This window comes from Erythrolamprus reginae, chromosome 2, assembly GCF_031021105.1.
Source record: "Erythrolamprus reginae isolate rEryReg1 chromosome 2, rEryReg1.hap1, whole genome shotgun sequence".
In the NCBI taxonomy this organism is placed as follows: Eukaryota; Metazoa; Chordata; class Lepidosauria; order Squamata; family Dipsadidae; genus Erythrolamprus; species Erythrolamprus reginae.
In genome coordinates this window covers 352613285-352640354 of record NC_091951.1, presented here as the reverse complement: position 1 = coordinate 352640354, position 27070 = coordinate 352613285, and the positions used below count along the sequence as shown (strand labels likewise).

The window sequence follows — 27070 nt, the reverse complement described above, 5'->3', positions numbered from 1 at the left end:
TCTTATACACTGAAAAATACAGTATATATCTATGTGCGTGTGCACACACTGATTTAGAAGCAGTTGTGAGCTAGGTACCGTATGTGTATAAGCGCTTTTATTGTATATGGAGAGAGAGAGAGAGAGAGAGAAAAAAGATAGATATAAGATAAAAAGATAGAGAGATAAGGTAGGTAGGTGGGTAGGTAGGTAGATAGATAAGATAGAGAGAGAGAGAGAGAGAGAGAGATATATGATAGGATAGATAGATAGATAGATAGATAGATAGATAGATAGATAGATAGATAGATGTAGGTAGGTAGAGAGAGAGAGAGAGAGATATAGATAGATAGACAGACAAACAGCTAGATAGATAACATAGATAAAGAGAGACAGACAGACAGACAGATGGATGATATACACGCACACACAAATATGTACACTTTGTAACGGAGTATTGAGGTTGTGTTCCTGGTTTTCAGGGATTGTCTTTAATGTGTCTCTATTGAATAAATGCAATAGACTTTATATATTTAAAATAAAACAACGACGGAAGTCCCACATTGGATCAGCGACGAAAACGGCATCATTGTATAACCTGCACTTTTAAAAGATTGACCCAAAGTTAAGGGGGGGGGCAGACCTAACTCTGTAGGTTAGGTATAAATACATTTTGATTTTTAATTAGATTATTTTTATTCCAGGAAAGGTGACCGGCAAAGTACCTGCACGTACATGTACAAACATATGCGTACGTGCACACACACACGCACATTCACACACACACACACACAGAGCCCCTGGGCTTTCATAGAAAGCTCAGCAGCAGCCGATCAACTCGAGGGATCCTACTTCCCAGTGAAGTTAAGAAAAGAAAAATGAGATTTATGGCCGGTCGGTCAGCCTAAGCTCGGGGACGAAGACGGCGCCATTTTTAGGAAATGCAATAAAAAGGGCGCCAACCCTCAGTCTATTGTAGAAAGGTCAAAGCAGGTCAACAACCACCACAACAACATCAACAACCCCCCCCCCAAAAAAAAAATAACACACACCCCATTTTTAAAAATGTACAAAAACATCCGGGAGACCCGACCCCCTCCTTTAAAAAAAAAATTATGTTGAAAAGCCGAGTGGCATCAAAACCAGAAGACGGGAATGTCCATCACGCAAATCCTTTTTTTTTTTAAAAAAAGGAGAGAAAATGAAGGTAAGGGAGGGGGGAGAAGACGAAGAAGGAGGGGGGAGAAAGTCAGGCTTCTAGAGGCTTTTTGTCTCGGGGAGAAAGTGTCATTAGCTCCAGAGGCCGGCGTAATTCCCGTGGAGTCCAGAAGGAAGAGGGCCTCCGGCCACAAAAAGCTTTGTGCCCGACGAGTCGTAGCAGTGCGTGTAAACGGCGTTGGGGAAGAAACTGATGTCCGAAAAGTAATTCCTCCAGGTTTCGTCATGATTCTGTCGGAAGGAAGCAGACGTCACGTTAAGAAATCGAAACATAGAAGATTGACGGCAGAAAAAGACCTCTTGGTCCATCTCTTCTGTCCTTATACTATTTCCTGTATTTTATCATAGGATGGATCTATGTTTATCCCAGGCATGTTTAAATTTAGTTCCTGTGGATTTACCAACCACGTCTGTTGGAAGTTTGTTCCAAGGATTTACTACTCTTTCAGTAAAATAATATTTTCTCACGTTGCTTCTGATCTTTCCCCCAACTAACCTCAGATTATGCACCATTGTTCTTGTGTTCACTTTCCCATTAAAAACACTTCCTTCCTGAACCTTATTTAACTCTTTAACATATTTCAATGTTTCGATCACATCCCCCCTTTCAGCTTTCATGCCAAAAGCGAAACTAGAACTCACTGTCCCCCTGTGACTGGCTCAGAATCACCCAGCCAAGAGCTTCCTGGTGCGTTGGCAGAAAAATCACCCAGCCAGCTTTCATGCGTGAGGCAGAACTAGAACTCACCATCTCCTGGTTTCTAGCTGGTGCCTTCACCACTAGACCAACTGAGTGATGGCTGGTGAAGTTTTGGAATCCATCATAGCTTTGTTTTAGCTGACCGACAATCACTTCCACCTTAATAACGCAGATGGACAAACCTGTGCAAAGCACCTGGTTTCTAAGCATCTCCTAGGCTGATGACACCACCTGATGGCCTCTCATGCCCCCAACACCTCACCTCCCAGATAGGGGAGCCTACCTGCCCCCCTCCCACCCCCCCAGTTTCCTCCTCCTGCAGCTACTCACCAGCCAACCTTTGCCAGTGGAGAGTTTGAGGATTTCACTTCCTGCCAATTTGGATCCGTAGAAATTCTGTGGCGGTTTCTCGTCCAGGAACCTCTGGGCTCGGATGTCGTAGAACAGCAGGGAGCCCTGTCCCGTCCCCACCGTGATGATGTGTTCGTAGAAGCTCACAGAGCGAATGCCTATATCGCGGAAGAGGGACGGAGGCATTACACAGGGAACCGGAAACAAATCCTGGCCCTATAGGTCATCCTGGATTTAGGAGGATCACAATTGAGCTCAAAACTTCCATTGCTAAGCAGGATACAGTAATCCCTCGCTACTTCGTGGTTCATCTTTCGCGGATTTGCTACTTTACGGATTTTCAAAGGGGGCTTAAATCCATTAAATCCATTGAACATTTTAAATCCAAATTCATAAAATTCTTCTACAGTACTACTGTACTCTATTCAAGAAACTGGTAGGATGTCACATGTAGTTCCAGCTGAGAAACATTATAGAATGACTGTTTAATGCAAAGGGTGGGTTTTGAAAGTCCAAATACTTGTTAAATACATAAAAAAATATTTTTCCTCTACTTCACGGAAATTCGTTTTTCACAGGAAACGCATCCCCCGCGAAAAACGAGGGATCACTGTAGTTGCTAAAGTGAGATTTTTGCAAATCGTTGAACTCAAGTCAATGACACGGTCATTCAGTGGATTTGGCTTCCCTCATTGACTTTTGCTTCTCAGGAAACCTCCCCAAGGTTGCAAACATTTGTAACTGTTTTAAATTGTCCGACAGCTGTTTTTAGATGTTCATCACTGTTTTTAGGAAGTTTTTCTGTTATATCTTTTTTATCTGTATTTAGCTGTGAGCCACCCAGAGTCCTCAGGGAGCTGGACGGCATATAAGTACAAATAACAAACAAATAGACAAATGAGAATTCCCAGGATACTGCAACCATTGTAAATACAGGGAGGGAGGGAAGGAAGGAAGGAAGGAAAAGGGAGGATAGGATAGGATAGGATAGAGCTGGAAAGGACCTTGGTGGCCTTCTAGTCCAGCCCCCTGGTCAAACAGGACAACCTATACTGTTTCAGATAAATGACTGTCTAGTCTCTTCTTAAAAAGAGGGGGGGGAGGGAGGAAGGAAGGAAGGAAGATCAGTAAGCATCTGCAGGGCTCCGAGTTGGAAAACAAAAAGTGATGGATCTCCACACATTTTTGACATCAAACCCGAATGTTCCACGGAAGGCATCCTTACCGCTTCCTCGCTCTCTGGAGCAGACAGACCTAACCTTGTGGGAAGGCTGTCGGGGGTCCAGGAGAGAGACGTGGGCTTGAGACCCAACGGCGTACACTGACCACTCCTGACCATAGGCCAGACACACATTTTCCCGGCTGTAGGGTAACTTAGTAGAGAGGAGCTGCAAAAGCGAGAAAGGGGGAAAAAAACCTTAATGAAAACCAGAGGACACCATGAACCACAGAAGCTTAAATTAGAGAACCCAAATCGGAGGCACTTCTGGATATATTTTAGAGCTGGACGACATAAACACCATCCTTAGCTGAGATTTTGCAGAAGGTAGGCAATCTGCAACACACCTGGGATATGGACCAGACTACACATAATAAGACATACAAGAGGCTGGCAAGCCTAAGCTTTGGCTCTCCAAACTTGGCAACCTTAAAACGTCTGGACTTCAAGTCCCAGAATTCCCTAGACAGTAGCTGGCTGGTGAATTCTGAGAGTTGAAGTCCACAACTCTTAACAGAGAACCGTTTTATAGAGCAAAGATTGGCAATGAGTTTTCCTGAGGGGCCATATGAAAACTGGAACTCTTCTGGAGGGCCAAACCAATAGAGTTGTGAAGGAGGGAGAAACTGGAACATTTACATATTCACATTTGATGTCTAATTTCCAATTGATCTCACTTAGGCCGGATAAGGACAACCAAAGGGCCAGGTATGGCCCAGGAAACATAAAAAACCCAGGTCTATTATTAGATCTCCTGTTTGAGCAGGGGGCTGGACTAGAAGACCTCCAAAGTCCCAAGTTCAATTCTGATTTGATTCTGATTAATAGTATTCCTAAATATTGGCACGGCCGTTGTAACTTTCTACAGTCATTAAGTGACCGGTCATAACTAAAAGAGTACCTATAATGCAGAAATTTGCCATCAATCCTTTTGATCACAAACAATCCTTTGTTTTAAAAAAGCACTCAAGTTTCGACTGATGTTATGTGTGCAATTTAAGTCAACAAAATTTTCCTTATTCTCTACGTCAGAAATGTGTACAGAACATTTCAAAGGATGGTGAAGTTTTACAACCCAACAGAATTTTTTTTTTTTTTTGGAAAGCACAACTCTTTTGAGAAGCTAAAGTAATTTTGCCACCATGCTGTTCTTACGCTCTTTCTTAAAAACAAAAAGATATTTAAACAAATTCTAGGGGAAAAAATCACCATCCCAGATAAAGGCTTTGCTGCCTGAGCAGTGGGTTGAACTAGAAGACCTCTACGGTTTCTTCCAACTAAACTGCTCTGTTCTACTAACTTCTGTGTGCAGATGTGAAGGGAGTTACCTTGGACAGCATGTGTTCAGCTTTCCAGAGGTGGAAATATCCGTCCAGAGAAACAGCTCCCAGTTCCTGAAAGAGAAAAAACACTACGCAGTTAGGCGACCAGGAGGCGAAAGTTTCCGCTTGCCCCACCAGCAATTAGCCATTTTGCTTCTTCTGAAAACAAAAGGCTGAGTTCATATGCTGGTGGTCCTCGACTTACGGCCACAATAGAGCCTGAAATTTCCGTTGCTAACCGAGACAGTTGTTAAGTGAGCTTAACAACTCTTATTTTGCGACTCTCTTCTCACAGGTAAACAAATCCCTGGGTTGTTAATTGAGGAACACGGTCATTCGGTGAATCTGGCTTCCCCAATTATTTTGCATTTGATGTTGGAACCTTGCAACCATCATAAATATGAGTTAGTTTCCAAGCAACCAAATTTTAAAAATTATTTTTATTGCTTTTTGTGTTTTCCACATCTTAATATTTCTAAATAAATCCATATCCATATATTATTTTTATTATTATTATTTATTGGATTTGTATGCCGCCCCTCTCCGTAGACTCGGGGCGGCTAACAACAGTCATAAAAAACAGCATGTAACAATCCAATATTAAAACAACTAAAAAAAACCTTATTATAAAAAACCTTATTATTGTTTATTATTATTATTATTATTATTGTTCCCAAAAACAACGGGATCTACCGGATAGACGCTGGACGTCGAGTGGTTACATGGTGGGCACGCTTGACGTCGGAGGGCTTTGCGGTGGACATACTCGGTGCTGGAGTGCCTGGAAGAAGGAGGGTCTGCCATTATAGTGAACAAGGAGATTGTGAGAAAGAAACTGCCAGATTGAAATTGACAGTATGAAAACCTTGTGGCTGCTGGATGCTATAACTGAAGACCAGGGGATACAGAGATACCTCTCAAATAACAGCAGAGGTACTGGTAGACATTTGGGGCGACCCATGAGAGACCGGGGGTGTCGTGGAGGTGAGAAAGCTGATAACAACGACAGTGGCAAAGAGAAAACCTGGGACGACAGAGGACAGAGTTTATACTCAGGACTGTTTGTCCTACTAATAACATCATACATCCCTCAGACTCACCTTTTTAGACTGGATGATATCTATATGAACTTGGCTTAATTGATTAATTAACTGACCAGTTGAAATATCTTCTACCTATATATTTATTTTTATTACTTATATTTATCTATATTTTTAATAATTAATATTTTAATAATATGAACTATTAGTTTTATATTAACTCTTTTTAATTAAATTATTGTGGGGATTTTTAAGTGGATGGGAGGATGGTAGTGATGGCATGAATGAATGGGACTATTTTAGTAATTATTGGAATGAATGGAATACTGTGAATGAAAATGAATGGGAGGGGAGTGATAGATGGAATGGAGTGGGTGGGAGGGATTATAATATGTATGGAATGAATGAATATGACATGAATGGAATTTTTGGCACACCTGACGCTGGAGGGGCAGGAGGGGAGGGGACACTTATCTCTGGGGTGGCAGAGGGTCAAAATATCCCAGTCTTGCTGGGGAGAGGCAGGTATGGCGGAAGCCATGGAACTAGCCGTTCCAGGGGAAGGAGGAATCGCTGCTTAGTAGCGATCCCTTCTTCAGGCTCCATGAGCTTAACTCAAAGCACTGGTGATGAGTGTAATTCTGGCCCTGGGCTCAAGTTGTTGCTACTCAATGCCAGGTCGGTGGTAAATAAAGCTCTCCTCATCCGGGATCTGATCCTGGATGAGGAGGCCGACCTGGCTTGTGTGACCGAAACCTGGCTGGGCCCGGAGGGAGGAGTTCCTCTCTCTGAAATTTGCCCAGCTGGGTTTCGGGTATGGCACCAACCTCGACCCCAGGGAAGGGGGGGAGGAGTGGCTATTATAGCCAGGGAGAGTCTTGGCCTGCGTAGGCTCATTGCTCCAGAGGTTGCGGGTTGCGAGTCCCTCCTGGTGAAGTTGGACTTAGGGGTTCAGGTGGGCTTGTTACTCACGTACCTGCCTCCCAGCTGCGTGTCAACAGCCCTGCCTGTGCTGCTCGAGGAGGTGGCCGGGCTGGCGGTGGAGTTCCCCGGACTTATCGTCCTGGGGGACTTCAATCTGCCGTCGCTCGGCGGTTCCTCTGGACTGGCACAGGAGTTCATGGCCACCATGACAGCCATGGACCTGACTCAAGTAGTTCAGGGTCCGACTCACGAGGGTGGGCACGCACCCGATATGATATTCCTCTCTGAGCAACTGAGTAATGATCTGAGATTAAGGGGCTTAGAAGTGCTGCCTTTGTCGTGGTCAGATCATTTCCTACTGCGGCTTAACTTCCTGGCTCCAATCCTTCCCCGCAGGGAGGCGGAACCAATTAGGAGGTTCCGCCCCAGACGCCTGATGGATCCAGAAGGCTTCCAGATGGCGCTTGGGGTTATTCCAGATACACTTGTCCACAGTTCGGCAGAGTCTCTTGCTGAGGCCTGGAACAAGGCTGCAGGGGAGGCTCTTGACCGGATTGCGCCGTTGCGACCTCTCCGCGGCACTAGACCCCGTAGAGCTCCATGGTTCAACGAGGAGCTCCGGGTGTTGAAGCGCCAGAAGAGACGTCTGGAGAAGCGATGGAGGAAGAGTAAGTCCGAATCCGATCGAACACTTGTAAGAGCTCATATTAAGACTTACAAAGTGGCGCTCAAGGCGGCAAGATGCGCGTATCATGCCGCCTTGATTGCATCAGCGGAATCCCGCCCGGCCGCTCTGTTTAGGGTAACCCGCTCCCTTCTTAATCAGAGGGGAGTTGGGGAGCCCTTGCAGAGTAGTGCCGAGGATTTTAACACGTTTTTCGCTGATAAAATCGCCCGGATCCGAGCAGACCTCGACTCCAATTGTGAAACAGAGTCGACTGACAATGAGTCAGTCGAGGTGACTGGGGCTAAACGTCTTTGTCCATCTGTCTGGGAGGAGTTTGACTTGGTGACACCTGATGAAGTGGACAAGGCCATTGGAGCTGTGAGTTCCGCCACCTGTTTACTGGATCCGTGTCCCTCTTGGCTGGTTTCGGCCAGTCGAGGGGTGACACGGAGCTGGGTCCAGGAGATTGTCAACGCCTCCTTGGGGGGGGGGTCCTTTCCGCCACTTTATAAGGAGGCGGTTGTGCACCCCCTCCTCAAGAAGCCTTCCCTGGACCCAGCCGTGCTTAATAACTACCGTCCAGTCTCCAACCTTCCCTTCATGGGGAAGGTTGTCGAGAAGGTGGTGGCACTTCAACTCCAGCGGTCCTTGGATGAAGCCGATTATCTAGGTCCTCAGCAGTCTGGATTCAGGCCCGGCTACAGCACGGAAACTGCTTTGGTCGCGTTGATGGATGATCTCTGGCGGGCCCGGGACAGGGGCTTGTCCTCTGTCCTGGTGCTCCTTGACCTCTCAGCGGCTTTCGATACCATCGACCATGGTATCCTTCTGCGCCGGCTGGAGGGGTTGGGAGTGGGAGGCACTGTTCTTCAGTGGTTCTCCTCCTACCTCTCCGGTCGGTCGCAGTCGGTGTTAGTGGGGGGTCAGAGGTCGACCCCGAGGTTTCTCCCTTGTGGGGTGCCTCAGGGGTCGGTCCTCTCCCCCCTGCTATTTAATATCTACATGAAACCGCTGGGTGAGATCATCCAAGGGCATGGGGTGAGGTATCATCAATATGCCGATGATACCCAGTTGTACATCTCCACCCCATGTCCAGTCAACGAAGCAGTGGAAGTGATGTGCCGGTGCCTGGAGGCTGTTGGGGCCTGGATGGGTGTCAACAAACTCAAACTCAACCCAGACAAGACGGAGTGGCTGTGGGTCTTGCCTCCCAAGGACAATTCTATCTGTCCGTCCATTACCCTGGGGGGGGAATTATTGACCCCCTCAGAGAGGGTCCGCAACTTGGGCGTCCTCCTCGATCCACAGCTCACATTAGAAAAACACCTTTCAGCTGTGGCGAGGGGGGCGTTTGCCCAGGTTCGCCTGGTGCGCCAGTTGCGGCCCTATTTGGACCGGGAGTCATTGCTCACAGTCACTCATGCCCTCATCACCTCGAGGCTCGACTACTGTAACGCTCTCTACATGGGGCTACCTTTGAAAAGTGTTCGGAAACTTCAGATCGTGCAGAATGCAGCTGCGAGAGCAATTATGGGCTTCTCCAAGTATGCCCATATCACTCCAACACTCCGCAGTCTGCATTGGCTGCCGATCAGTTTCCGGTCACAATTCAAAGTGTTGGTTATGACCTATAAAGCCCTTCATGGCACCGGACCAGAATATCTTCGGGACCGCCTCCTGCCGCACGAATCCCAGCGACCGGTTAGGTCCCACAGAGTTGGCCTTCTCCGGGTCCCGTCGACTAAACAATGTCGTCTGGCGGGACCCAGGGGAAGAGCCTTCTCTGTGGGGGCCCCGACCCTCTGGAACCAGCTCCCCCCTGAGATTAGGATTGCCCCCACCCTCCCTGCCTTTCGTAAACTCCTTAAGACCCACCTTTGCCGTCAGGCATGGGGGAACTAAAACACCTCCCCCTTGCCCATGTTGTTTTGTTGATTGAGTGACTGTGTGCCTGTTTTTTATATATACTGTTTTTTTTATGAGATTATTAATTTCAATTGGAATCTGGATGGGTGGGCATTGGATTTGGTATTGTGTACTGTACTGTTTTTTATTATTGTTGTGAGCCGCCCCGAGTTTGCGGAGAGGGGCGGCATATAAATCCAATAAACCTAAACCTAAACCTATAAAACCAAACATACATACAAACATACCATGCATAAATTGTAAAGGCCTAGGGGGAAAGAGTATCTCAGTTCCCCCATGCCTGACGACAAAGGTGGGTTTTAAGAAGCTTACGAAAGGTGAGGAGGGTGGGGGAAATCCTAATCTCTGGGGGGAGTTGGTTCCAGAGGGCCGGGGCCGCCACAGAGAAGGCTCTTCCCCTGGGTCCCGCCAAACGACATTATTTAGTTGACAGGACCCAGAGAGGCCCACTCTGTGGGACTTAACTGGTCGCTGGGATTTGTGCAGCAGAAGGTGGTCCCTGAGATAATCTGGTCCGGTGCCATGTAGGGCTTTATAGGTCATAACCAACACTTTGAATTGTGATCGGAAACTGATCAGCAACCAATGCAGACTGCGGAGTGTTGGTGTAACATGGGTATATTTGGGGAAGCCCATGATTGCTCTCGCAGCTGCATTCTGCACGACCTGAAGTTTCCGAACACTTTTCAAAGGTAGCCCCATGTAGAGAGCATTACAGTAGTCAAACCTCAAGGTGATGAGGGCATGAGTGACTGTGAGCAGTAAGTCCAGGTCCAAATAGGGCCACAACTGGTGCACCAGGCGAACCTTGGCAAACGCCCCCCTCGCCACAACTGAAAGATGGTTCTCTAATGTGAGCTGTGGATCGAGGAGGATGCCCACATTGCGGACCTCTCTGAGGGGGTCAGTGATTCCCCCCACCAGAGTAATGGATGGACAGATGGAATTGTCCTTGGGAGGCAAAACCCACAGCCACTCCGTCTTATCAGGGTTGAGGGGGCCGCCATACAAATCTAATAAATAAATAAATAAATAAATAAATAAATAAATAAATAAATAAATAAATAAATAAATAAATAAATAAATAAATTTGTTTGGCCCATCCACATCATGGATTCTGAGGATCGAGAGACAGGTGTTGGTTCGTATCCTAGGCCAGTGTACATGGCACCTGATAGTGAGGAGGTTGTAGAGGAAGTGAGGTCAGAGCCAACCAGGGCCTGTAGCACCTTCAGAGGTGCCCATGAGTAACTCAGGAGAAGAGGAAGAGACTCTTCTTGATGCAAGGGTGCCCAAGAGTATTAGCAGGCAAGAATAGCGGAGGAGGAAGAGATCTATGTGTGAAAAGCTCTATAGAACGCTTGGCCAGGCCTTTTGGCTATTGAAGGGTGAGCCTCGTGATGAGCCAGTGCGGAAATCAACTTTCAAATGTGAGTGATGGCTGCTTGGATTTAACTGTTGGACTATTATTAAGAAACTGAAATCTTGGTCTCTGGGCTTCCTGCCAACTCAGAGTGAGTCATATTAATTAGAGATTGGATCAAAGAGAAGTATTTACAAACTCAAACTCAACCCTGACAAGACGGAGTGGCTGTGGGTCTTGCCTCCCAAGGACAATTCCATCTGTCCGTCCATTACCCTGGGGGGGAACTACTGACCCCCTCAGAGAGGGTTCGCAACTTGGGCGTCCTCCTCGATCCACAGCTGACATTGGAACATCATCTTTCGGCTGTGGCGAGGGGGGCGTTTGCCCAGGTTCACCTGGTGCGCCAGTTGTGGCCCTATTTGGACTGGGAGTCATTGCTCACAGTCACTCATGCCCACATCACCTCGAGGTTCAATTACTGTAATGCTCTCTACATGGGGCTACCTTTGAAAAGTGTTCGGAAACTTCAGACCGTGCAGAATGTGGCCACGAGAGCCATCGTGGGGCTTCCTAGATTTGCCCACCTTTCTGCAACACTCCGCGGCCTGCACTGGCTGCCGATTGGTTTCCGGTCACAATTCAGTACAGTGGTACCTCAAGATACGAAACCCTCGTCTTACGAACAACTCGTGATACGAACCCGGGGTTCAGCAAAATTTTGCCTCTTCTTACGAACTTTTTTCGAGTTACGAACCTGCGTTTGGAGACTGCTGGGAAGCCGCGCGGCTGTTTTAAAAGGTAACAGCCGGGTGGCGGGGCTTCCCAGAAGCCTCCTGAACGCCGGTTCGTAACTCGAACAAAGTTCGTAAGAAGAGGCAAAATTTTGCTGAACCCCGGGTTCGGTTCGGGAGGTTGCTGGGAAGCCCCCCAGGCTGCCTGAGACCTTTTAAAACACCCGCGCCGCTTCCCACCTGTCTCCCGAAGCCGAACGGCAAAGCCGAACTTCCGCGTTCGGCTTCGGGAGACAGATGGGAAGCGGCGCGGGTGTTTTAAAAGGTCGCAGCCGGCCTGGGGGGCTTGCCAGCACCCCCCCGAACCCCGAACCCGGAAGTTCGGCAAAAGTTCGGGGTTCGGGGGGGTGCTGGCAAGCCCCCCAGGCCGGCTGCGACCTTTTAAAACACCCGCGCCGCTTCCCATCTGTCTCCTAAAGCCGAACGCAGAAGTTCGGCTTTGCCGTTCGGCTTCAGGAGACAAATGGGAAGCGGCGCGGGTGTTTTAAAATGTCGCAGTCGGCCTGGGGGGCTTCCCAGCACCCCCCCGAACCCCGGGTTCGGGGGGGTGCTGGGAAGCCCCCCAGGCCGGCTGTCACCTTTTAAAACAGCCAGAAAGCCGTTTTTTTGCGGGGGGTTTTTTGGTTGCACGGATTAATTGACTTTACATTGTTTCCTATGGGAAACAATGTTTCGTCTTACGAACTTTTCGTCTTACGAACCTCCTCCTTGCACCAATTAAGTTCGTATCATGAGGTATTACTGTATTGGTAATGACCTTTAAAGCCTCTCTTCGGAGAGGGGCAACATACAAGTCCAAATAATAAATAAATAAATAAATTGGCCCAGAATACATCCGGAACCGCCTTCTACCGCACGAATCCCAGCGGCCAATAAGGTCCCACAGAGTTGGCCTTCTCTGGGTCCCGTCGACCAAACAATGTCGTTTGGCGGGCCCCAGGGGAAGAGCCTTCTCTGTGGCGGCCCCGGCCCTCTGGAATCAACTCCCCCCAAAGATCAGAACGGCACCCACCCTCCTTGTCTTTCGCAAATTACTCAAGACCCACCTTTGTCGCCAGGCACGGGGGAGTTAAGTTATCCTTTCCCCCTAGGCTGTTACAAGTTATGTATGGTATGTTTGTGTGTATGTTTGGTTTTTATAATAAGGGTTTTTAGTTGTTTTATTAAATTGGATTGTTACATGTTGTTTTTTATCATTGTTGTTAGCCGCCCCGAGTCTGCGGAAAGGGGCGGCATACAAATCCAATAAATAAATAAAATAAATTTGGGAGTTTTGCTTTATATTTGAGATTTAAAGAACAGCTGGATAAGAATGGGCTCATTTCTTGCTTTGCTGATACATTTTACACAGTTAAACCTTCTGCTACTAAACTATTAAAAATTACATGCTTAAATCTTGTAAAATCTGTGTGTGTACACCTATTTCTTGGGGGGGCTCATCGCTTGGACAGAACAATATTAATACTTATATAGTTTGTACATTGCTTTTCCTTATTGTCAAGTCTTACGTTTCCATCCCACATTGTTTCGTTGTCTTTCTTTTCCTTATCCCTTCATATCATTTAGCCCATGTATTGTAATATTCAGAGTTCTTTTGTCCATTTAACTCTATTGTTAGTCTGCCCATCTCAGCAGAGTCATATTTTTTTTAATATGTGATCACGTGACCATAGGGAAGCAAAAAAACCCACCATAACAGTCATGTCTGAAAAATTGATTTTTTCCCCAGTGCTGTTTAAACTTCAAACGGTCACTAAATAAATGGTTGTAAGACGAGAACACGCTGTGTCGTGTGATTTTCCCTTTTATGCATAGAAACAGAAAATTGCCCAAATCTCACACGCGTGCATCCTCTCGTGAGATTTTTTGTGTATGCACAGAAGTAAAATCTCGCTGGAGCGCGCACGCACACCAGTAACACAGAGCTGCACGTGCAGCTCTATTTTTGCTACTGGTAGACAGTGTGGCCCATTGCAGCTAGCAGCCCAATACTGAACCACGTGGCTAACGTAAAACACCTGCAGTGATTCACAGGGCAAAACCTACTTTTAAAAATGTCCCAATTTAACAATGGAAATGTTGGGCTCAATATTGACGTCGTACGTTGAGAACCATCTGCTTTTCCAGTGAAATTGCTTCGTGTTCCTCACCTTGTTCCTGTTGTTGAAAGCAAGCGCCCGGACTTTGCAGTTGGCAGGGTTGGTGTTCTCCTTGGGGATGTCCTTCAGGGCCCTGTGGGTGATGTGCGCATAGACGGGGACAGGTTGCGCCAGGTTGCGCCGTGCGTCACTCTTGGCCAAGACGTCATCCGTCACTTCCCAGAGGCCCATTGAACCATCTCGGGAGCCTACCAGAAAGAAGCACACGCAAGCACGCATCGGATGCAGGTCCAAGAAAGGAGAAGGTTGATTTATTTATTCAATTTTAAAAATGGTTCCTGGAACTGGGCTTGTCTAGTTTAATGAAAAGAAGAGGGAGTCAAGCTATTCTCCAAAGCGCCAGAAAGCAGGACAACAACAGATGGAAACTAAACAAAGAGAGAAGCAACCTAAAAACTAATTTGATTTAGGATGCTATATTGTTCCTTTATATGTTGTAAGCCGTCCCAAGTCCTCGGAGAGGGGCGACATACAAATCCAATAAATAAATAAATAAAACCTAGAACTAAAGAGGAATTATCCTGACAGTTAAAACAGTTAACCAGTGAAATGACTTGCCTCTAGAAGTTGTGAATGCTCCAACACTGGAAGTTTTTAAGATGTTGAATAATCATTTGTCTGAAGTGTTGTAGGGTTTCCTGCCTAAGCAGGCGGTTGGACTAGAAGACCTTCAAAGTCCTCCCCCCCAACTCATCCTATCCTGACCTATCCTATTCCACTTTGTAGGCCATCCAGTAAATATGGATTGTTTAGAATGTTAGGATAAAACTACAGTGATACCTTGTCTTACAAACTTAATTGGTTCCGGGACGAGTTCTTAAGGTGAAATGTTTGTTAGATGAAACAATGTTTCCCATAGGAATCAATGGAAAAGCAATTAATGCGTGCAAGACCAAAGTTCACCCCTTTTGCCAGCCGAAGCGCCCGTTTTTGCGCTGCTGGGATTCCCCTGAGGTTCCCCTCCATAGGAAACCCCACCTCCGGACTTCTGTGTTTTTGTGATGCTGCAGGGGAATCCCAGCATCGCAAAAACAAGTGCTTCGCTGGCAATGGAAGTCCGGAGGTGGGGTTTCCCATGGAGGGGAGCCTCAAGGGAATCCCAGCAGTGCAAGAACGGGTGTTTCGCTGGCAACAGAAGTCCGGAGGTGGGGCATCCCAGGGGTGGTGGTGGGTTTGTAAGGTGAAAATAGTTTGGAAGAAGAGGCAAAAAAATCTTAAACCCCCGGTTTGTATCTTGAAAAGTTTGTATGATGAGGCGTTTGTAAGACGAGGTATCACTGTATATGTAACATGCATATATTGCAAATAAAATACTATAAAAATATGAATACCATATGCTTGGCAAAATGTTTTTACCCCTTCTCTCTGGAGAAACCAGCTAGATCAGTGGCTCTCAACCTGGGGGTCAGGAACCCTTTGGGGTCAAACAACTGTTTAACAGGGCCCCCTAAGACCATGGGGAAAGGCAAATTTCCCTTGGTGTTAGTAACTAAAGCTTCTATTCTAGCGCCTTGGGACATATTTTTACAATCCGACCAATCAGGTGTTTATAGTGGGGGTGTCCCTCTGACCTTCCTACCAATCAGCTTCAAGCTCTGCTGGGAGAATTGGTGCTAGACATATGGTTGGGGGCCACCGCTACCATGAGGAACTGCATTAAGGGGTCGCAGCATTAGAAAGGTTGAGAACCACTGAGCTAGATGATAGATAATCAATTAATAGATGATAGAAAAGATAGATAGATGAGATAGATGGATATAGGGGGTATAGATATAGGTGTAGAGATAGAGAGATTCTATTTATATCTATATACAGTAGATATATATAGAACACAGGGCCTCCAACCTTGTTTACCAATTGTGGACTTCAACTCCCAGAATTCCCTAGCCAGCATGCATTGGCTGGGGAATTCTGGGAGTTGAAACCTATAAAACCGTAAAATAGCCTAATACAGAACGCTGTAACTTTTATTATTCCACATTTTATTTATATGTGGCCTCATGTCTGTAATTAATAAATTTGAACATATCTCCTCTAAATAATAATAATAATAATAATAATAATAATAATAATAATAATAATAATAATAATAAAAAGTTTGAGTGTTACCAGAAACAGCCATTGTATCACTGATCCATGCAATAGAAAATATCCAATCTTTGTGCCCATCCTAAAAAGAAAGAAAGAAAGAATGAATTCAAGATAAAGAAATCCGGTGATTGTAGCACTGTCAGTTCTCAAGGATCAATGAAGCAATTTTAACATATTTTTATAGTACTTTAGTACAGTACAGTCCTTGATTTATGACAATTGGGACAAGAACTTCCATTGCTAAGCAAGGCCTCTCTTAAGTGAACCATACCTGATTTTACGACCTTTTTTGGCACCGCATTATTAAATGAAAAACTGCCGGTTGTTAAATGAACCATGTATTAAGTAAATCCAGCTTTCCCCATTGAGTTGGCTTGTCTGAAGCTGGCTGGGATGGTCACATATAGGGATCACATAAGCCCCGGGACAGTGCAACAGTCATAAGTACATGCCAGTTGCCAAGCACCCAAATTTTGATCACGAGACTATGGAGACTCATTAAGCGTCATTAAGCATGACAAGTGGCCTTAAGTCCCTTTTGTCAGTGCTGTCATAAGTTTGAATGGCCTCCAAACGAACAGTCGTAAGTCAAGGACTAAATGCGTAATCAAAAAAAGAACAAGTTGACACATATCAATTACCTTTCAAGGCCTCAACAATGCAAGAATTTTAACCGGCTTGTCACCTAAGTTAGCAAGACAATACCTACCTATCTACCTACCTATCTATCATCTATTTATCTAACGTGGTTTCCCACTATCTCAGAACTCAGTTTTTGACGGTTGCTGATCAGGAAAGAAAATCCTCTATCATCCATCTATCTATCTCTATCTATCTATCTATCTATCTATCTATCTATCTATCTATCTATCTATCTATCTATCTATCCTGCTCAAACAATAAAGGGACCACTCAAAGAACACATCCTAGATCTGAATGAAATATTCTCCTTGAATACTTAGTTCTGTATGTGCACAACAGCAGGTGAAATTGATTGTCAATCAGTGTTGCTTCCTAAGTAGACAGTTTGATTTCACAGAAGTTTGATTTCCTTGGAATAATATGTTGTTGTTTAAGTGTTCTCTTTATTTTTTTGAGCAGAATATATATATATATACGTAATGGTACCTCTACTTAAGAACTTAATTCGTTCCATGACCAGGTTCTTAAGTAGAAACGTTCTTAAGAACCAATTTTTCCCATAGGAATCAATGTAAAAGCAAATAATGTGTGCAAACCCATTAGGAAAGAAATAAAAGCGTGGAATTTGGGTGGGAGGAGTAGGAAGAAGAAGAGGAGGATAGTCGCTGCTGAAGGAAGAAGGTAAGGTGAGGGGAATTTTAAAAAATCCAAAATTTTAAGGTTTTTTTTTTTTTTTAAAAAGAGGGACTCTGAGGCGGCGAGGAGGAGCACGCGCCTCCATTACACCCAGTGTGAGGCTGCCTCCCATACACTGGCTACTGCTGCCTCTTCCTTCCCATGCTGAAGGGCTCCCCTCTCCTCTCGCTTGCTCGCTTTGTAGCCGGCACCTTTCCTTTGCTGTGGTGACTCCTCGGCTGCCCAGAGCAAAGGGAGTGTTTCTTTTCTCTGGGCGCTGGCAGAGGTTTATTCCTTGTAGAAGCGCCCAGAGACAGGAAAATGCTTCGTTCGCTCTGGGCTGCCAAAGCCTCCTTAAGCGCCACTGAAAGGCTCCTCTGGCAGCCCAGAAAAGCCCGAGATGTCCGGGATTAATGGGGGAATGGCAGGAAAGTGGCTGGGCCTTCGTGCCGCTCTCAAATTTCCTGGGAAATTTTTCTGCCATTAGTTATTTAACTTATAGTTTCATATATACATGAATATTTTATCATTCGGGTTTTAGGGCTTTCCCCCCCGTTTCTTACTTTGATTCCTAATTTCTAGCCAATTGTAAAATCTCTTCCAAATTCTATAATAGTCCAATTCCTCTTTTTCTTTAAATTCCATCGTCGTCCTATACATTTTGGCGCATTCTAAAATCCTACTGATATTCGAGCCCCTTTTTTTCAGTGCCATTGCAACTTGGAACAGCCACTACACGGGCTGCTTTGAAGTCGAGGACTTCCCGAGTGCGATCTGACCCCTTGGATGTTTAAACTCAAAAGCTTTCCCTAATCTCTGCAGGGAACTTACATCTCCCACGCAGACAGGATCGAGAGTGGGCAGGCGATAAATGGCCAGGCTGTTGGGGTTATCGCCCCCGGTGGCTAAGAGGGTCCTGGAAGGGTTGAGCTCGATGGCGTGGATCCCACAGCCCTGCTGGTTGACGATGTGGGGCTCCCGATCCTTCAGGATGGGAATCTTGGTGATCTGCCCACTTTGGACGTCGACTACAAACAACTGCAAGAGACAAAAGGCAGACATTTCAGAAAGATATTATATATTAGAAAGCTACACAGAAAGGTGAACAATGGGCTCATTTATAGCAGATAATATTTGCAGGTCAGGGTTGAACGGAGGAGAGGTCCTTGGCGCTCTCGGGGTTTGGTGGTTTTCTTGCAGACATTTCATCATTCAACAAGGCAATAGCATCAGATGAATAGGATAGGATAGGATAGGATATTGGAGTGTAGAATAGAATAGGAATAAAAATAGAACAGAACACAATAGAAAATGCAGAGAGTAGAGTAGAGTAGAATATTGGAATGTAGAATAGAAAGAGTAGAAATAGAAATAGAAAAGAAAGGAATGGAATGGAATAGAATTCTTTATTTGGCAAGTGTGATTGGACACACAACAGATGAACATTGTATGGGGTAAACCATCCTCAAAACCTTAGATGTAGCTGCTTAAGAAGAATAGAATATAATTCTTTATTGGCCAAGTGTGATTGGACACACAAGGAATTTGTCTTTGGTGCAGATGCTCTCAGTGTACATACAAGAAAAAAGACATTTGTCAAGAATCATGAGGTACGACACTTAATGGCTCTCATAGGCTACAAATAAGCAATCAGGAAACAAGAATAGAATAGAATAGAATTCTTTATTGGCCAAGTGTGAGATTGTACACACAAGGAATTTGTCTCAGTGTACATGAAAGAAGAGACATTTGTCAAGAATCCTAAGGTACAACAATGATTGTCATAGGGCACAAATAAGCAATCAAGAAACAATCAATATTAATAAAAATCTTAAGGATACAAGAAACAAGTTACAGTCATACAATCATAAGGGGGAAATAAGAAGACAAATAGTAATAGTAATGCAGCCTTAGTGAATAGTTTGACCGTGTCGAGGGAATTATTTGTTTAGCAGAGTGATGGCGTTCAGGGGAAAAAACTGTTCTTGTGTCTAGTTGTTTTGGTGTGCAGTGCTCTGTAGCGACGTTTTGAGGGTAGGAGTTGACACAGTTTATGTCCAGGATGCGAGGGGTCAGTCAATATTTTCCCTGCCCTCTTTTTGACTCGTGCAGCCTACAGGTCCTCAATGGAAGGCAGCTTGGCAGCAATGGTTTTTTCTGCAGTTCTGATTCTCCTCTGAAGTCTGTGTCGGTCTTGTTGGGTTGCAGAACTTCAGAAATTCAGGAGTGCCCAAACCTTCCTTAAGCACCCCGAGGCAGAAGGCCCAGACGGACGTTTGCGATTGTTCCAAAGTCAAGTCAGAAAGGCAAGTCAGGTGTGACAGTCAACAAGACACCATAAAAAAAGTTAAACTTCATCCCGGCCGATCCGGTTTGGCTGCATTTTCCCCAGCCCTGCTAAGGAACAGACAACAAGAAGGGACACACCTGTTGTGACTAGAGGGCAGACCAGGTCTCCTGACCTCCTTTACGGGGACGCTGGAAGCAAGATGGGGCAAAAACAGGAAGTAGCAACAGTGGGGCATTGCAAAATCTCCAAGCGAGACTTGGTGGGATCATAGAATAGGGAAAGACATAGAAAATGAAGAAGTGCTCTGCGACTTTAGAATTCAAACAGACAGGCACCTGCCACATCACACCTCAAAGTTAACAACTGTTGATAAGACAGACAAAAGAGTCTGGATAGTTGGATGTGGTGGTGCCTGGAGACAGCAGAAAAGAGCACAAAATATAAAGCTCTGCAAAGAGAAGTATGACGACTGTGGCCAAAGAGGGATTTGGATTCAATCCCAAAACAACTGGAGCACCACTTGAACACAATTGGCACTGACAAAATCCCCATCAGTCAATTGCAAAGGGAAGCTTGATTTGGAACAGTTTATTATTTATTTATTTATTGACCCCCTCAGAGAGGGTCCGCAACTTGGGCGTCCTTCTCGATCCACAGCTCACATTAGAGAACCATCTTTCAGCTGTGGCGAGGGGGGCATTTGCCCAGGTTCGCCTGGTGCACCAGTTGCGGCCCTATCTGGACCGGGACTCACTGCTCACAGTCACTCATGCCCTCATCACCTCGAGGCTCGACTACTGTAACACTCTCTACATGGGGCTACCTTTGAAAAGTGTTCGGAAACTCCAGATCGTGCAGAATGCAGCTGCGAGAGCAATCATGGGCTTCCCCAGATATGCCCATGTTACACCAACACTCCGCAGTCTGCATTGGTTGCTGATCAGTTTCCGGTCACAATTCAAAGTGTTGGTTATGACCTATAAAGCCCTTCATGGCATCAGACCAGAATATCTCCGGGACCACCTTCTGCTGCACGAATCCCAGCGACCAGTCAGGTCCTACAGAGTGGATCTTCTCCGGGTCCCGTCAACTAAAGAATGTCACTTGGCGGGACCCAGGGGAAGAGCCTTCTCTGTGGCGGCCCGGGGCCTCTGGAACCAGCTCCCCCCGGAGATTAGAACTGCCCCCACCCTCCTCGCCTTTCGTAAACTTCTTAAAACCCACCTCTGCCATCATGCATGGGGGAACTGAGATACTCTTTCCCCCTAGGCCTTTACAATTTACGTATGGTATGTCTGTATGTATGTTTGGTTTTTATAATAAGGGTTTTTTAGTTATTTTAGTATTGGATTGGATTGTTACATGCTGTTTTTATCATTGTTGTTAGCCGCCCCGAGTCTACAGAGAGGGGCAGCATACAAATCCAATAAATAAATAAATAAATAATAAATATTGGATTTCTATGCTGCCCTTCTCCAAGGACTCCCGCGTTTACATCCTGCAATATCTTTTAACACCATAAAACATCAACATCTGCAAAACATCCAGATCTGCCTCTCCCAGGTCCTTGGGGAAAACCCGATACATGGTTAAAAATGCCAGATCCTGCCTGGACATCTGGATAACAGGGATGAGCCGTAATTTGCAAGGAAGAGATAGGGAGGAAGGGAGCTAGATGCACATGGAAAGGTGGGGAGAGGTATCTTCTCTTAATCCAGGGGTCTCCGAACTTGGCGACTTTAAGACTTGTGGACTTCCAACTTCCAGAATTCCCTACTCAACCTGGCTGGGGCATTCTGGGAGTCAAAGTCCACAAGTCTTAAAGTTGCCATTGGAGATCCCTGCCTCATTCCTATAGCCACCAGCAGTCACCTGTATAGTCCAGAGTGATTTCATAAATTCACAAATTCAAAGAGTCCGTTTGGAATGAGCAGCATATTAATTAAATAATTAACGTTTTTCCTCTCGCCCTACTGCCTGGTGTAACCAGTAATGGGTTCCTACTGGTACGAGCCACACTATAGTGTGGTAGCGAAAATGGAGCTGTATGTACAGCTCCAGCTGACCAGCAGGTGCGCACAGGCGTCGGCACGAGATTTGGCTTCTGCGCATGCACTGGAACCCAAATCTTGCAGGAAGACACATGTGCAAGTGAGATTTTGCCAATTTTTGCCGATTTTTTGCTTCCTCGCATGCACGGAAGCAAAAATATCAACAAAAATTGCTGAAATCTGGCTCACACGCCCATCCTCACACAAGATTTAGCTTCTGTCGCATGTGCCGAAGCTGGATCTCATGCCAACGCATGCACCATCGCACGCTGGCAGGCACTGGTAGCACACTGGTAGCGCCGGCAAAGAGGAACCCCTGCCTGGATGTAACCCTGAAGGACTAACAGTGGGCATTAAGTTTTGCGCCATCCATCCCTGGCAAAGCAGTAACTTGGGAACGCGTGCTTACCGTGTTGCATTTCGTCCCGCACACCACTTGCCGGTGGTTCAGCCACTGCGACGCAAAGACTTTGTTAAGAGTGCCCAGGTGGAATTCCCGTTCCTTTAGCAGCCCGGGCAGCTGCTGAGCCGCGTAGGCGTGCAGCAAGCGGTGGTAGCTGGACTCATTGGAAAGGCGCACCTCCCGTCCTTTCAGGTAGCATACCAGGGACCGCTTCACTGGCGGAAGCCTCTTCCTTTTGTGAACAGAGTGATCCCAGCCGTACTGCGGGAAAATTTACAAGATTAGATTGGATTAGCAGCTTTGGAAGGGACCTTGTAGATCATCTAGTCCAACCCCTTGCCCCACACCATTTCTGACAGATTGCAGTCCAGTGATGAAGCTCCCACAACCTCCGAAGGCAACTTGTGTTCCACTGGTTAATTGTTCTATCAGGACTGATCGCACCTCAAATGTTTACTATTTATATTTGACTTTTTAACAGGGTGTCCAGAGGGAAAGCATTTTGAAATTCCCTGATATTTCCCTGTAACTTGCAATCTAGTTAAGGCGTGGTCATAGGTGATGTCATACCAAACAGCTAAGCCGTGGAGAAATAGCTGAGGAAGCAAGCTGGTGCCACAGTTATGCTCATTTTTGCTTGACTCTGCCAGGCAGCGCAATCCATTTTTTCCCTGATTTTTTCCCTGACTTTTGAACATTTTAATACAGTTTGGTTTTCTCCCCTGATTTATTCTGTTTTTTTCACAAATTCCCTGATATTTCCTGAGCCGCCGATTTCTCTGATAATTCCGATTTCCTTGTTTTTCAGGTTTGTTGGACACCCTGTTTTTAACACTGTATTGTATTTATATATTTATATAATTAATTTATTGTTGTAAGACACCCTGAGTCCTCTAATCCTCTTGGTTGCCCTTCTTTTTTCTTTTTTAATTTTTTAATTTTTTTAACATTCTCTACATATACATCAATACATATACCATTAACTATATCAAACTTTACAGTTATACATTACTATCCAATAAACAATTAACAAGCATCCTAATCTTCTACCTTTTACAATCTTATTACCTGTCTGCTTTCCCCTAATACTTCTTGTCACTCCCCTCCCTCTACCTCTTTCTCTTCCTTCTATCTTCTTTCTCCTTCTCTTCCTCCTTCCTACTTCCCCCTTCTCCTTCCTTTCCTTCTAACCTCCTCCTCTTCTACCTACACTCTTCCTTCTCCTCTTCTCAACTTCCTCTTACACCTATTCCTTCCCTGAGTAAATCCATTTGTAATCCATCTTATGGTTAACAGGTAGCTTATCTCCCTAACTTCACTTAATTAACGTACTACTATTAAGCTTAGATTTTTTTCGATATCCATATTATTTTTTCTAGTTATATTTTTATCACTACCTTAATGCTGCGTCCTTTTCTGCCTAATTTTGTCACCTGGGTTTAACTTTCACTTTTCCTCCAATTTGATCGGTGTTATTTATTATCTATACATATTTATTTTCCATCCAATCATAAAATTTCCCCCAAAATATAATATTCTGAATCATCCTTTTCTTTAATTGTCATTGTCAATCTATTCATCTCCGCACAATCCAGTATTTTCTTGATTACCTCCCCTTCGGAGGGAGCTTTTGTTGTTTTCCAATTTTGTGTAAATACAATTCTAGCTGCTGTAATTATATAATATGTAATTATATAATAATTAAATATGTATTTTCTTTATTATATTTCTCTGGTAATATACCCAGGAATCTCTTTTCTACCCACATTTGAATTTAAACTCCAATAAGCTTTGGCTTCCGCACATGCCCACCACATATGATAAAAAGTACCAGGTATTTGGTGACATTTTCCAACATTTCATAGATTTCTCTTTAAACATTTTAGCTATCCTTTCTGGTGACGTGTGCCATCTATAAAACATTTTATACATATTTTCTTTATATGCTGTTGCCATTGTCATTTTGTAATTCTTTTCCCAAAGCTGCTGCCATTGGTCCAATTCTATCGGATATCCAAAATTCCTTGCCCATTTTATCACTGTATCTTTCACTTGCTCTTGCTCTAACTTAATATACAATAAATAGTTATACAATTTTATTAGTCTTCCGTTCCTGTGAATATTCCATTGAATTTTGTTTTTTCTAAATTAATACCCTGTTTTAAAGCCCTTATCATATCTTGATTGTATCTGCATTCTCATGTACCAATCCATCTTTATCCCTTGTTTCTCCAGTTCCTCAGTAGATTTAAATTCCCCCTTATCCATTAAAATATCTTAATATCTTGCAATATTCCCCTAATGAAGACTATTTGGGTGGGTTAATGCTTCTATTGTTGATAACCCAATATGGTATTTTCAGATAATGTTTTTCTTTTATCTTTTTCCACACCACATACAAAGCATTCCTTATGTCTCTGGAAATAGCTGTGTATTTTATTTCTTCCATACTATAAAACTGTATGCCATCCTATATGTAAATCATGTCCCTCCATAGTCAAATGTCTTGTATTCCTTAGCAGAATCCATTCTCTAATCCATGTCAATGTTGCCGCATAATGCTGTACTATAACTGTCAATTTGATAGTCCAAATCCACCTATAAGTCTTGCATCTTGCAGCATTTTTATATTGATCTTTGACTTTTTCTCCTAGCAAACAAACTTCAAAATTATTTTATTTACCTCATTAAAGAATTTTCCCTCTATTCTTATTGGTATTGTGAAAAATAAAAACAACAATCGTGGCAATACGTTCATTTCAATTGTTGCAGTTTTTCACATCAATGATAATTTTTCCATTTTTCCAAATCTATTTCAGTCCGTTTCTTTAAATCTGTAATAATTATCTTCCTTGTTATACATGCTGATAGCTGGATGTCCAAATATTTTACCTTTTTTGTTATCTATATATTTAGTTTCCCCATTAATTCCTTCTTTTGTTTTTCCGTCATATTTTTCACCATTAATTTTGTTTTATCTTTATTTTTAATTCCGCCACTTTATATTTTTAAATTTGTTCTGTCTCTAATGGTTCTTCTACAATAAATACAAAATCATCTGCAAATGCTTGCAATTTATATTCCTCTTTTTATATTTTCATTCCTTTTATGTATTTGTCTATATAAAACATATAAAAGTGGAGATAAAGCACATCCTTGCCTTGTTCCTTTCATTATATCCACAGTCTCTGTCCTGTCTCCAGTCACCATTACTTTTGCTGATTGTTTAGAATAAGTTGTTTTAATTGCATTAATAAATATGTTTCCAAAATCCATATTTTTGAAGTTGCATTACCATAAATTGCCAGTTCACATTATCAAATGCCTTCTGTGCATCTAAAAACATCAATGCCACTTGTTTTCCAGAATGCACTTCATAGCATTCTAACATATTCAAAATTATTTGCATATTATCCTTAATCTGCTTTTTAGGTAAAAATACATTCTGGTCTGAATGTATAAATTCACTTAAGAATTTTTTAAGTCTACTCACCATTATGGAAGTAAATATTTTATATTTCGCATTCAAAAGTGAGATTGGCCTATAGGCCTATTTTCTGTAAATCAGTCTCTTCTTTCAGAATTAGGGTTACAAATGCTTCTGACCATGAATCCACTATCTTTGTCTCTAGTAAAAGTTTATTCTAAAGTTCCAATATTACAATTCCTAATGTTTCCTCTAAAGTGTTGTATATTTCTTCTGGCAACGCATCTGGGCCTGGTGCTTTACCATTTTTCAGTTTTTTAATTGTCTCTGTTAATTCCATAATTGTTATTTTATCATCCAACTAGCTCTTGAACCTTTCTGGTATTTTAGGTAATTTTACTTCCTCTGTGTTATATTTTCCTTATTTGCTTTTTCTTATTTATATAAACCCTGATAGTATATCCACACTATCTTTCTTTTCTCCTCGTTTTGATATTGATGGTTCCCCTCAGTATCCTCCACTTCTTTAATCCATTTTTTTCTCTTTACTTCTTTCAGTTTGTAGGCTAACCATCCCCCTGGTTTATTTGTGTGTTCAAAAAAGTTCTGTTTAGACATTTTTATTTTCCTTACCACCTCTTCATTTTCCATCATATTCATCTTATGTTTCTTGAGCCCCATCACATTTTTAATCTTTTTATTTTGTGAAAATTTCTGAATTTCTTTTTCTAATTTCTTGTATTCTTCTTCTAATTCTTTTGTATTTTGTCTTCTCTGCTTATTTCTTTTACAGTGTTCCCTCGATTTTCACGATTTTCGCCTATACCACGGTTTTTAAGAACATATTAATTAAAAAATGCTTTGCGGGTTTTTTCCTATACCACGGTTTTTCCCACCCGATGACGTCATATGTCGTCGCCAAACTAATAATTTTTGCAAATAAATAACAAAAAAATAATTATTGTTAATAAATTATGTTTATAAATATCAGGATCACTAAGTGTCTTATTCAATGGTGAGTACCAGTAATAATGGTGAGTAAATGGTTGTTAAGGGAATGGGAAATGGTAATTTAGGGGTTTAAAGTGTTAAGGGAAGGCTTGTGATACTGTTCATAGCCAAAAATGGTGTATTTACTTCCGCATCTCTACTTCGCGGAAATTCGTCTTTCGCGGGTGGTCTCGGAACGCATCCCCCACGGAAATCAAGGGAACACTGTATTCATATATGTTTTATCCAATCCTCTGATATTTGCTTTTGCTGTGGTCCCATACAATTTGGAGTGAAATATCATTCTTTCTATTTTCTTTTTTTTTTTTTAAATCTCATTTCTTTTCCCATAAATTGCACCCCGGTTGCGGATCCCACATGATTCGCTAATGAGCTGTGACGCACAAGCTGTGCTCCCCTGCCCGGCCACTTAAGACATGTGGACTTCGACTCCCAGAATTCCCTAGCCAGCTGGGGAATTCTGGGAGTTGAAGACCACGTGTCTTAAAATTGCCAGGGTTCAGAAACACTGCTCTGAGGGGTTGAAATAGATCAGTTTGATCTGCCGTTGGGTACGTCTGCCCCCCAGAAAAGCCCAACCTGAAGCGCCATTTGGCCTCCGCTTAATGGACAAAACACTTGAAAAATAAAATTGGAACTCCGATGTTATATACCCTGGCGGGAGGAAGAATGATCTTTGCACAAAATTGGAAGGATACATGTAAGTCCTTAATGTATGACAGTGGATCCCAAAATTCGTATTGTTAAGAGAGATGTTTGTTAAGCGAGCTTTGCCCCATTTTATGTCCTTCCTTGCCACGGTTGTTAAATGAATCACT

General features: G+C 43.8%; 1 protein-coding gene across 1 annotated transcript in view; it reads right to left on the bottom strand.

Moving 5' to 3' along the window:
- Nucleotides 1-436: 436 nt before the first annotated feature.
- DCAF12 (DDB1 and CUL4 associated factor 12) overlaps nucleotides 437-27070 on the bottom strand; it is a 31854-nt gene continuing 5220 nt past the window's right edge. Inside the window, exons 2-9 of the mRNA XM_070743642.1 lie at nucleotides 21821-22075; nucleotides 17902-18108; nucleotides 15772-15832; nucleotides 13654-13850; nucleotides 4796-4861; nucleotides 3474-3636; nucleotides 2228-2406; nucleotides 437-1428 (exon numbers count right to left, since the gene is read on the bottom strand). Coding sequence (XP_070599743.1) covers nucleotides 1270-1428; nucleotides 2228-2406; nucleotides 3474-3636; nucleotides 4796-4861; nucleotides 13654-13850; nucleotides 15772-15832; nucleotides 17902-18108; nucleotides 21821-22075 — 1287 coding nt within the window. The 3' untranslated portion in view covers nucleotides 437-1269. The remainder of the gene's footprint in view (nucleotides 1429-2227; nucleotides 2407-3473; nucleotides 3637-4795; nucleotides 4862-13653; nucleotides 13851-15771; nucleotides 15833-17901; nucleotides 18109-21820; nucleotides 22076-27070) is intronic.